A 12,746-nucleotide genomic window follows, 5' to 3' on the forward strand; every position below is an offset into this window, starting at 1 on the left:
AAAAGGTCTTCCTCTTCCTCTTCCTCCTCCTTCTCCTCCTCCTCCTTCCCCTCCTCCCCCTCCTCCTCATCATCTTCCTCTTTTTCTTCCTCCTCCTCATCCATGTCCTCCTCCTCCCCCTCCTCCTCCTCCTCCTCCTCCTCCTTATCATCACAATTTTTGTTGGTTTGAGTCAAGGTCTCACTATGCAGCCCAAGCAGGTGTAGAACTTGGGATCCTCCCATCTCAACCTCTGCAGTGCTGAGATTACAGGCATCTGTCTCCAGGCCTCACGAAACAACTTCCTCTAGGAAACTTCTGTAGATTCATTCCCGTGGGTCAGGCCCTCAGAATCAGGCATGTTTCCTCCTCCCTTTTTACAATGGTTTGGAGAGCCAGGTGATGCTGCCCTGTGTACCCCAGCTAGAAAAATGCCAAGGGGGGTAATGAAGCTAGCCTCCCTCCCTCCTGACTAGTGTGACTTCAATACCAGCTCCTAGTTGTGTCCTAGGCTGACCATCTCCAGAGTGAGTCAACAAAGTTAGTCATCTCTCTCTCTGTGGTCTCCCACTGTGCAGACTCTGGTCTTGCACTTCCTACATGACCTCCCTTCCTCCCTGCCTGCCTACCTCTGCCTTGTTCCAGGCCCAGGCCCAGGCCCAGGCCCAGCACTCAAGGGCAGCAAGCAGGAACAGATCTCGACTCCACACGCCGTTCACACAGTCTTTGGAAGAGCTCTCTAGGGCCAGTTCTGCTATTATGATTCTGGTTTTCAGACAGAAAGGCAATTCTAGAGACTTGCTCAAGTTGAGTAAGCCCCGGAGGCAGGGTTTTAACCTTGTGTTCTTTAATTCATAATCTCTGCCCTTAATCACTGTGACACTGACCCCTGACACGTATCTTCAGACATTAGGCAGACCCCCAATGGTACCTGCATATTCAGATTCCTTTATGGGCCGGGATGGTAAAATCTTCATTGACGGCCATGCCGTTAGCAGCTGGAGCTCAGGGTCTTCATAGTCATCATCACTGTGGCATTTCCCTGCATCGAGGACCTCAGCAAAGTTCCTTCTCTATGTAGGTGGAACATTGGAGTGAGTCAGTGGAGGGGACAGTGTGGACAGAGGTCACAGGTCATAGATCACAGTGCTGCATTAGGGAGCAACATAGATTCTTTTGCTGAAGATATAAGTCTGGGGTTTGGGATCTTACATGGAAGTTTTCTAAAAAATGATTTATATCTTATTTTATGTATATGAGGGCATTGCCTGCATGTATGTAAGTGCACCCGTGTCGTGCAATGCCCTTGGAGGTCAGAAGAAGGCTTCAAAGTCCCCTGGAACTGGAGTTATGGATGGTTTGTTACTGGAGTTTATGTATGGTTGTTAGTCACCATGTGGGTGCTGGGATTTGAACCCAGGTCTTTGGCAAGAATGCCCAGTGCTCTTAACTGCTGAGCCATCTCTTCAGCCCATTGCATGGAAGTTTAATTCTTGTGAACGGCAGAATTCTAAGGATGCCCTCCAAATATCCTCATTTCTGGGCTCACTCAGTCAAACACTTGCTTGTGCTCTGCTGTGAGGGGCAAAGCGAATAGAAGTTGTTAATGAGCTGAGAGGATCCTGGGTCACCTGGTTGGGTTATGAAAGGCAGAAAAGGGGACTGTCAGTGCAATGGTACTGGGTGTGGAAAAGCCCGGAGACTCCACTAACATTACGCTTTAGAGCTAAAAAGAAATTCAGCAAGGGGTCAGAAAATACGTTCCACCCTATGCGAAATTCAGTTTATTTATATGTGATAGCAATAGCGATTTGCTTTTCTATAAGCTAGTAATAATGATTTGAAAATAAGGAGTGAAGAATGACGGCAAAAGGGTCCAAAAGCATAAAACCCTTAAGAGCACGCTCAGCAGAAGTGAGACTTGTACTCTAGAATCTGAAAGGACTTTGTTGAACATCATTTTAAAAGGCCTTAATAATTGCAAAGATGTTCAGTCTTTATAGATTGGGGATTTAATGCTGTTAAAATAGAATTCTTTAAAAATCAACACAGAGATTCAATAGAATTCATACTGAAATCCAAGATGCTTTTTTCAGAAAACTGGCAAAATTTTACAGACATGGACAAGCAGTTGCAAAAATTCCTATGAACGCCGTTCTGTCTCTGTCCTCCCTGCTCCTTTCCTCCTAAAGGAACATGGCAGACTTACGTGATCTGGAAGAGGCTCAAGAATTGTCTGATACCAGCCTGCAGACAAAAACAGACTACAGGTCACTGTCCGCTCAGCAGCAACTCAAAACATCTAAAAGTCTGGGTCCTTGTTTTCCTTTGGAAATCTGGTGTTCATTCAGTTAATTTTTTTTTAATAACCCAAGTGCGCTTTTCCACATTTCCTGTTCTCCCGGTCGCTCTGGCAACACAGAGAATGGGAACAGAATCAATCCTAAGCTCAGTGGTGACTGTGGAGGCAGAAACTCTCTCTTCCTACAGCTGGTTAACATTCTCTCTAGGAGAGAGAGAGAGAGAGAGAGAGAGAGAGAGAGAGAGAGAGAGAGAGAGAATGCTTCTTACACACCTGGTATAGTGGCATACACCTGTAATCTCAGGACCAGGGAGGCTGAGGCAGGAGGGCCACTAGTTTGAGACCAGTCTTGGGTACATAGACCCTGTTTCAAGAGGACAAATTGTGATGTATAAAAACGGGGTGGGAACAGAGATACAGAGTACTTGTCTAGAATGAATGAGGCCCTGGCTTCACTCTGAAGAACAAAAAATAACAGCCAAGCAGCAGCAATACCAGGAACGGGGCTGAGGAGATGGCTCTGTTGGAAGATTTGCCTCGAAAGCTGGAGGACCCCAGTTAGAGCCCCAGAATCTATGTGCCAAAATTCCTACATGGCAACGCCATTTCTAATTCCAGTGTTGGGGAGATAGAGACAGGCAGACCCTGGGGCCTGCTGGCCAGCTAGCCCAGCCTAGTTGGTTCTTTCCAGGCCAGTGAGAGATCCTGTCTAAAACAAAGTAAAACAAAACAATAAAACGAAACAAAACTATAAGGCAGATGGCATTCTGAGGTGTCCTCTGGCCTGTACATGTATGCACACACAATCACAAAAGTGTACCTACACAATCCCCCCCCAAAACAAACCAATGGAAAACAGAAAGACAGAAGAAGACTTCACAGCATCTGCCCCTGCAGTCAGGATCCAGCAGCTGAGGATGAGGCTAACCCACCCCCATCACGGCACAGTACACCCTGTTACCATATTTGCAAAGCTCTGTCTTTGCAGTGGACTTTAAGCATTTTGTGGGCAAGGCTCAGGTCTGTTCAGGAATCTGTCCCTAGCTCCAGGCACAAGTCCCAACTTCCAGAAACTAAGCCACTGTGTTTTGTTGGATCAATATTATTCAGTTGACGTTTCTCAACTCCCAGCTTTCCTGTTTGGACTCATTTATGAAAACTGCCTCGAACACGCAGCCCACTCAATAAACTGTTCTAAAATTTTCTTCCAGATTATGCAAAGACACCCAAGAACTGCTCAAATGAGTGAAGATATTTTTTTTGCTTCCCTGTAGACTTAATGTTCCTAAAATTGTGTGGTAGTTTTTTGCATTAATCTGTGTTAAGGCATTTAAACCAGAAAATAGTTTTTTAAATCACATCCCTTCTATTAGCACATACATGAGAAGTTTCTCTTGGGCTTCAGGACCAGAAACTGTCAACTTCTTAATAACGAGTTCACTTTGATTTAATGTTGAACACTATTTCTGAGAAAAAAGTCTTAAGCTGTTCCCTTTTCTTTCGTCTGCTAGGAACTTCAGGATGAAATTCTGGCTTTCTGGGGCTGGAGAGATGGCTCAGTGGTTAAGAACACTGACTGCTCTTGCAAAGGATCTGGGTTGGGTTCCCAGCACTCGCATGGTAGCTAACAACCATCCATAACTCCAGTCCCAGGGAATCTGACTCCCTCTTCTGACCTCTGAGAGCATTGCAGGACATGGGTGCACTCACACGCAGGCAATACACTTGTACACATAAAATAAAAATAAAGAAAATATTTAGAAAAAGTTTCTGGCCTTCCTCTGGGTGTCAGAGGCTGAAGTGAGTGACTTCTCTTCTGAATCCTAGTCATGCTATCGTCTCAAACATTTATCCTTTTACCTTGAATTCCCTTACCCAAACTGAAGTAGGACACACATACTTGCAAACCATAGGGTCTTTTGTTGTAAATGGCAGTGTGGCTCTGTGGAAACAGTTTTAGGCCTGGGGAACAGGGCAAGTATTAACTATCCTAGCTGACCTTGGAATAACATAGCAGGAGGGGCAGGGTGTCCTAACTGGCCTTGTCCTGGCCCTTTTGCGGGACCAGCAGCTATGACCTCACTGATTCTGACCAGGCACCCCAGCACAGCTTCACCTCCTAAGGCCCCCAGCAAACAAAACACAAGATTTCTAGCCATTCCAGGTTACAATTTGTCTTTTCTCATGAATTGAGCTAAATTAATAATATTACCCACAAATGGCCATCTGGCCAGACAAGGCAAACGGGCAGAGTGCTGCTGAATCTGCCCCAGGTCCAGGGAAGCAGCTTCGATGTCAAATTCAGTGGTCTGTAGAATTCTACTGAAGACACCTGCCCTCCTTGAGTGTAGTCGTTCTATGCCCTGCCCCTGCGGAGAGCTGTGGGTGTCTCACTCCCACCCAGGGCCGGTGTTCCCATCTGAGGCTGTCCTGACTTACTCAAATGTGCGTATCCCCTCCATGTCCGCCTGTGCCACACCTACCCTTAGCTTCCCCGCTCAGTGCCCGTTGTTGTTTGATGATGAGTGTGCCTCCTGGGGTTTCATCTTGGACCAGCAAGGGCCACATCATCTCAGGTGACTTCTTTGCTGTGATCTGCATGGTCTCCCTTGCCTCACTCCAAGTCCCAGGCTATTTGTGCCTCTATCAGTGCAGTTCAACATATATTTTTGAGCACAGTCTCAAAACTGTGCATCTTATCTTGGTCCCGTTTGTCCCGAACAGATGGTTCAGACTCCCCAAGTGGACTTCTGAGTCTGGCAGCTTTCTCTTCCTGACTCCGTCTGGATCAGAGTCCCTCCTGACTCAAAGTGTAGATGAGCTCAGGTGGGCCCTGCACTCCAGGTCTCCCTTTTTGTCTCTTCGTGCTCTAGTTTTAGCAAGAACCCTACCGAGTTCGGAACCCTGCCCTTCCGCCCTCCCTATCTGGTCACCTGCCATACCTAACACTAACTGGGATTCTCATCTCTTACCACCCCTCCAAGTGATGTATCTTCCCCCTGGTGTGCCTTCAGCAGGGATCCTGTTGGGTCACTTTTATGCCCCCCATGTTTCCTCTCAGAAATTCTCCATCTTTGGGTCCACCCTAAACCTGGACAGTGTTTTCCTACTTTAATTGTTTCATTTAGAGTTGGGCCACTTTCTCCTCCACTGTGTAGCCCCATTGACACAGTTCCCTCCACCCCATTGATGCAGTCCCCTCCATTGACACAGTCCCCTCCACCCCATTGATGCAGTCCCCTCCATTGACACAGTCCCCTCCACCCCATTGATGCAGTCCCCTCCATTGACACAGTCCCCTCCACCCCATTGATGCAGTCCCCTCCATTGACACAGTCCCCTCCACCCCATTGATGCAGTCCCCTCCATTGACACAGTCCCCTCCACCCCATTGATGCAGTCCCCTCCATTGACACAGTCCCCTCCACCCCATTGACGCAGTCCCCTCCATTGACACAGTCCCCTCCACCCCCATTGACACAGTCCCCCCCACCCCCCTTTGACACAGTCCCCTCCACCCCCACTGATGCAGTCCCCTCTGCCCCATTGACACAGTCCCCTCCATTGACACAGTCCCCACCACCCGACTGACGCAGTTCCCACCACCCCATTGACACAATCCCCTCCACCCCACTGACGCAGTCCCCTCCACCCCATTGACACAATCCCCTCCATTGACACAGTCCCCTCCACCCCATTGACACAGTCCTCACCACCCCACTGATGCAGTTCCCACCACCCCACTGATGCAGTCCCCTCCACCCCATTGACACAGTCCCCACCACCCCACTGACGCAGTTCCCACCACCCCACTGATGCAGTCCCTTCCACCCCATTGACGCAGTCCCCTCCACACCCCTTTCCTGTACTAGTGGTGGCAGACACAGTTGGCCTTCCACTTCTTTAAGAACATTGTGAAGGGTTTTCCTTACTACTTTCTCCCCTCTGAACTCCGACACCTCAGGCTCTTTTCAATCTCTGTAGCACACTGCCTTTTTCTGCCTCTACAACTTAGTGGATCCTGTTTTTCTGTCTGGAATGTTCTTTCCTCAACTTTGCCTGTGCTTGGGTCCTTCCTGGCCCTCAGATACCACCTAAAATTTCATCACTCTGGCAAACGTTCCGGGCCACTACCTCAGCTATTAAGTCAGCACAGTGCTATCCTGGCTCCTTGTACCACAGAACGTGCTGTGGCAGTGGGCTCCCCATGCCCCATTTTCCTTTCCCGTGGCTGCCCTGGCACTGGTCAAGCCTTATGCATGCGTGGCTGCTGGGATGTGGAGGGTGGGGTGGATGCCATGGAGGCTGGCCTGCTGAGCTCTGCAAACTCCTGTTTTGCTTCAGCAAAACTAGGGGGAGAGACAGGAACAGAGGACCCCAGGTTCCTTGGAGATCATGAAGGCATTGGGTGAAGGTGGGAGATGGTCTCCTTTGATGAATTCACATTGGGTTGTGATGTAAACAAGAATTCAGTCTTCATTTCATCCCACCATCGACATCTGTGGTTTATTCATCATAGATGTGAACCCCACCTAATGAATACATCTTTTCACATTTCTCCATATCATCCAGGAACAAAGCCAGTCAATATATTTTACAGCTACAGACTGTGGTGCCCGCCTCTCCCAAGGCTGTGGTAAGACTTGAGGTTCATGGTCACATCTACAGCCCAGCATCTCACAGAGACCAGTGGCAGACCAGTGGCATATGACCAGTGTACAACTACATGAAGAGCTAGTTGTCAGATACAACGTGTGGTGCATTGGAAATACCCCAGAGCAGGCACCAGTGACTTGGTCTCCTCCACTTCAGGTGAACTTGAACTTGATCCTCCCTCTAACCAGGCCCCGGCTGTCCACTACAGTTACTCATTCTAAACTCTCACTGTCCTGCATCTTCATGGAGCTGACGCATAGGCTGGGTACATTAAAAGTCTAAACTACAGCACCAAAGGCCCATGTATTAAAGCTTTATCTCCACATTGTGATATTGTTGGAGGTGACGGACTCTTTCAGAGGTGGGTATTAGAAAGAAGAAGCGAGGTCATCGGCATGCACTGTTGGAAGAGATATTGGGGCCCAGTCCTTCCCCTTTCTCCTCTGCTTCTATGGGGCAAGAAGCTTTGCTGCACCAAGTCCTCCCCACCATCCTGCTCTCCCTGAGCCAACTGTCCACGCACTAAAACCTCTGAAACGTGAGCCACAATGAACCTTTCCTCCTCTAGAGCTGACTGTCTAGGGTATCTTGTCAGGGAGGTGAAAAGTTAGTACAGTTGGCCTCTTAGGGAAAGCTGCTTTTGAAATAGAGAAGGCGGTTGTTTGGTAGGTTTCCATCTCACCTCCTGCTGAGCTTTGGTTGTGTTGTAAAGATCTGGGGAGAATCATTCTTCACACACAGGCACTGAACAGCTCCATGGAACACCCGAGTTCTGCATGTCCCTCAAAGAAAACATCTTTTTAAAAGAACGTTCAAGCCGAGATGCCCGCTGACCACAGCACCAGCACCCTGAATGCTTAAAAAATAACATAAAAGGGAAGGAATGAGAAAAAGCAAACTCTAGACCCTTGTGAGCCTGAAAACTTGAGTCAGCTCTCCACACATGTTCCAATGGCGCTGGTCATTTGCCCGGAAAGTCTGAGAACCAGTGACCTGGAAGCTTCCACCTCTGTCCCCGACCGCTTTCCGTCTCGCCGGCAAGAACGACGCGGGAGACGGAAAGTCTGAGAACCAGTGACCTGGAAGCTTCCACCTCTCTATGGTAGATGGGTCCTGTAAGTCAGACACAGGGACTCTGGGATTCCGCTCACTCACAAACTCTCCTGTGTGCTGCAAGGCTGCCGCCATCTTTCAAGTCACCCCAGTTGGCTGCCATGGGTTAGGAAGAGACCACATACTGAAAGAGTTCCCAGAAGGCCCCAGGACAAGATTATGCTTATGTAATGTGAGAAGATCAGCAAAATAGGACACCTCAGAGATTTAGAGCTCTCTGTTCCTTCAGGAAGTGAGGCTAGCTAGAAGATTTCCCAGAGAAGCTCCCTGCACAAAACCAGCTTCTGTCTTCATTTCAGTTACAGGAGACTGGGGAAATGGGGTGTTACATGAATGCTTAGGGTTGATTCCCGGGCCGCAGGCTGCTGGCTGGACTCAGTCAAACAGGTGTTGGTGAATGCTGTCTGCCCGTGTCTAAGCACCCTAGCACAGGCAGCTGGGAGTCTCCTGGATCCATTCTGCTACTTGTGGTCAGTCCCTGGCCATGTGGTACTAGTGTGACCGTGAGTGCAAGTTCTGATTGATGGAAATTAGGCAGAGATCCAGCTCCCAGCTGTCAGCAGCCGTTCTTAGGTCACAATTCTTTTTCTTCTCTTCCCCCTATGTGTGCACACACATCTTTACTGTAGGCTGCAGGGTTGAGGGCAATACAAGGGTGGGGGCGCAGGATGAGGGGGTGGATCTGGGCCTCTGAGGACCTGCAGGAGCCAATGAGTCTTGGTCTTGTTGTTTCTGGATTTTCCTTAGGCAAGGGAAAAGATATTTCTAACGGTTAAGCCTCCATGACATTTTGAAGTGTCTTTCAGCCTTAAATGCTTAATCTCCTTGGAGGGGTGAGCTTTGGAGTTTGCCAAATATAGCCAGGTCACACTAATAAAAACTAGTAAGAAGGCAAATGTATTTCATGGTGGCTAACATGAATTGCTAGGTGCAAATCCTGGCCTGCCACTTTCTGACCACATGGCTCCAGGTCAGCTCCATCACTTATAACCTTGGCTAATTAATGTTACCCAGGGAATGGTTCTGCAGTGGCATCCTAAGTAACTGTTGTGAAGTTTCAGCATATCATGTTGTCCAGAGAAAATACATTCACAGTTTCTAGAGAGTGTGTGATTCCGTGGCTCAGTGCCCACAAAGAAGGTGCTGGGCTCTGTGTTTGTCTTTTCAAGTCCAGCTTCACGGCCAGGTCCTTCTCAGCCTGTCTACAGCTGCTCTCAGTCCCAGGACAGGAGCTCCTGCTCTGTGGTGCTCATTTGGAAGTTACACCCGTGGCTTTCCCAGCATACAACTCTGTTGCTATCCACCTGCTGGTTCTTCTCAGAGGTCCTTTGAGCCGGGTCTCCTCCTGTTGTGAAGCTCTGGGATTCACTGGCTTGCAGCAGCTGGTGACCCCTCATTTTATGGATGAAAGTCTGTGTCCAAAGCTGTGTGCTGTACAACCCTGGGTATATCGTGGCAGTTTTGAATTCTACTGTGCTGCCTTTCTGCCAACCTAACTAACTTCTCTTAGGCTCAGTTTATTGTATATTTATGAGTATAATAAAATTGGTCTTATAAGATGTTTGGCACACCTTAGGGAGGAGAGAGGAGAGGGGAGGGAAAGTCACCTCTCTATCCCTTCACTTCTTCATCTGCAAAGCACAGTGCCAGCTCCCCAGCCTAGCTGAGTCCTCCAGACTTTGCGGTTCTATTTCTCTTTAAGAAATATGTGTGTGGAACTGATTGTCGCGTATCACGTAGGGACCCAGTGGTGAATGGGCCGAATGGATGGCTGTGACCATGCCACACCCCTATTCCTTCCTGCTGTCTCCACCGCGGGCAATTTAGCTCAGGTACTGCAGTGTCTATGATGTAGCAGCAGGGGGCAGGAGAGGCTCACAGATTCTGTATGCATTAGTTCACCTAGTCTTAAAAGTATTATTTCTTTTTAAGTGAGGAGAAAAACCAACCCTTAGCACTCCTTTTATTTAGAAAACTAGAAGGAAAAAAATCAAATGTTCCTGGACAAAATGAAATTTCTTGTCTCTTTAATCGAATCAGCCAATATCTCTATTGTGGTTTTTTTTTTTTTTTTTTTTTTTTTTTTTTTTTTTTTTTCTGTATTTTGAGAGTTACTCCCGGGGCTTACGACAGAGGGGCCGACTTTATAGAGTGGTTGTCCCTGACTTCATTCCTTAGTCAGTGGAAGGAGAAAGCTCACAAGTTCATCATGTGGGCCGGAATGTACACTTCTGGGAAGGCAGTCACATTGACTGCTCTGATACATATGGGTGTGTGTCTACCTTTTCCAGGCCTGAGGTAGTTTTTTAAGCATTTAGTTTTTGATAAGATTGTTTTTAGTACATAAAAATGTGTATTTCCATGGGAAAATTGTAAGGCACACATATGCACAAAAGAAAGAAGAAACTAAAAATCATTACAGTATCAACTCACCAGCACAACTGTTATACATATTGACTGTAGCCACATAATCCACCCCCTCCACTCCCTCCACGTGCGCGCGCACACACACACACACACACACACACACACACACAGAGAGAGAGAGAGAGACTCACAGATATACAGATACATACACAGAGATAGAGACACACACACACAGACACACACGCATACACAGATATACACAGACTGTGCTGTATAGCTTTAGTGTCAACTTGATCCACTGGGTAGAGGGAGCCTCATTAGAGAATTGCCTCCATCGAGCTGACCTGTGGCCATGTCTGTGGGGCATTTTCTTGCTTAAGTGATGTGGGAGGGCCCAGCCCACTGTGGGTGGTGTCAGCCGTGGGAAGGTGGCTCTCTATTATGTAAGAAAGCAGACTGAGCACGGGACAGGGGAACAAGCCAGTAAGCAGCACTCCTCCATGGTCTGTGCATCAGCTCCTGCCTCCAGGTTTCTGCCCTGAGTTCCTACCTTGGGCTCCCTCAGTGATGAACCCAGGAGATGTAAGCTAAAATAAACCCTTTCCACCCCAAGATGATATTGGTCAGAGTGTTTTGTCACAGCAGTTGAAAGCAAACTAGAACACAGACACCCAGACACATACACAGAGATACATTAAGAGGGACACACATGGAGATACAAAGATGTACACAGACATATGCTCGAATACATGCAGAGACACAGATATATACCGAGAGACACGCACAGATACATTAAGAGAAGTCACACAGAGATACAAACAGACACTCAGATACACACTGTATTACCGCATTTCCTCACGAGGTGCACATGGTTTTCCTGCCTGTGGTTTCACAAATAGCGGACTGTCAACAATCCCATGTAACTGTACAATCCCAGTGTCAGTTTAAATGGCTGCATGATATTCTCTCACACAGATGCCCACCATGCTTTCAATGAATCCTTTGGTCACAAATGCAAACACCATGAAGCCCTGAGGAAAGCTCTCGCTCCTCTTGTGCATGCCCTTGGCCATATCCGGTATGTTAGGATGCTTTACATATCTGCTGCGGCTCACCATATGCACAGGCTGGGGCATCGTGACTTGGTACTTTGTTTTGGCAGAGTGTACATGCACGTGCCTGGGCATTTCTAGCTCAGTTTATACACACACACACACACACGTGCAGGACACAGGGCACTTGATTTGCTTTCTTTTCCTTTCTTGTGTTTCTAGGATGTTGTTAATGAAACAGAACACCCACCTGTCAGTTCTTTGCTTTTACCCCAAAAGGAAGAGGTAGGACAGCTGTTTCCCTCACAAGGTTTCCAAGCTACCAACCAGCTAATACGCTGCAACAGTGCCCCTTAGAACTTTCCAGTTTCCTCTAGGATTCCAGTGGATGATGGGAGAGAGTGAGTGGGGGGAAGTAGACGGTGTATTTGAGACCAAAGGCTCCTGTGCCTTTTGGAGCTATCTGCCTTGGGAGGGCTCACCCTTTGCCCGACCTGGAAGGGAACTTGAACAGGGTGCTGGGAAGGTGAGCACTGGGCATTGAATGCTATCCAGGCTCCCACTTTGGGACTCTGCTTTGGCTTCTGTGCTGTTCTGTTCTGGCCCATGCTGAGTGCAAGGCTCATGCTGCAACCTGCTCTGTGGATGAGCTTTACCAAGCATCTGGTGGGTGAAGAATCCCCGTGCATTGCTTTTCACATGTCCTCTAGCCCAGGACTCAAATTTTCTAGCTCCTTCTGGGCCCAGCTTTGCAGGGAAGTTCCATAGGACTTTCCCTGAAATCATAACCCTCTGAGACAAACAGCACATGCTTTTCTTTATCCTGTAATGAGATCCTATTAAATGCCCAATGCCAGGAAATTCTCTCTGAAAGGGATACAGTAGAAATATTGGCTGAATCCACTCAGTCATGTCGGGACGTCGGAACCACCCATTTACCCACAGTTTTTGGGGAAGCCTACGGGATAGAGTTTAGTTGACTGAATGTTAATGAGAAGTTGCATCTCTGTCACTTAGGTCCACGCCTATTTCACAGATGAAAAATCTCTGGCTCAGAATGACAGATGGTCTGTCCAAGGCTGCACAGCTAATGAACAGAGAACCAGGTTCATCTGACCTGTGGCTCCCAGATTCCTGGGCCTGACAGACCAGCTCTGCCCTGGGGGCAGCTGGAGGGAAGAATGCATTGAGTAGCTAATGTCACCTGGTGTGTGTCTCAGCAGAAACACAGCTAATGCCATGGTAAAGCCTGGTGTTTCCATCAACAGAAACAAAGC

The 12,746-nt window shown here is 48.0% G+C and overlaps 1 protein-coding gene across 1 annotated transcript in view; it reads right to left on the reverse strand.

Moving 5' to 3' along the window:
- The window catches only part of Clnk (cytokine dependent hematopoietic cell linker), a 90,470-nt gene that overhangs the window by 62,102 nt on the left and 15,622 nt on the right, over positions 1-12,746 (reverse strand). Inside the window, exons 4-5 of the mRNA XM_008841591.2 lie at positions 2,189-2,226; positions 911-1,052 (exon numbers count right to left, since the gene is read on the reverse strand). Of these exons, the coding sequence (XP_008839813.2) occupies positions 911-1,052; positions 2,189-2,226 (180 nt within the window). The remainder of the gene's footprint in view (positions 1-910; positions 1,053-2,188; positions 2,227-12,746) is intronic.

Source organism: Nannospalax galili, unplaced genomic scaffold, assembly GCF_000622305.1.
Source record: "Nannospalax galili isolate Female #2095 unplaced genomic scaffold, S.galili_v1.0 scaffold200, whole genome shotgun sequence".
In the NCBI taxonomy this organism is placed as follows: Eukaryota; Metazoa; Chordata; class Mammalia; order Rodentia; family Spalacidae; genus Nannospalax; species Nannospalax galili.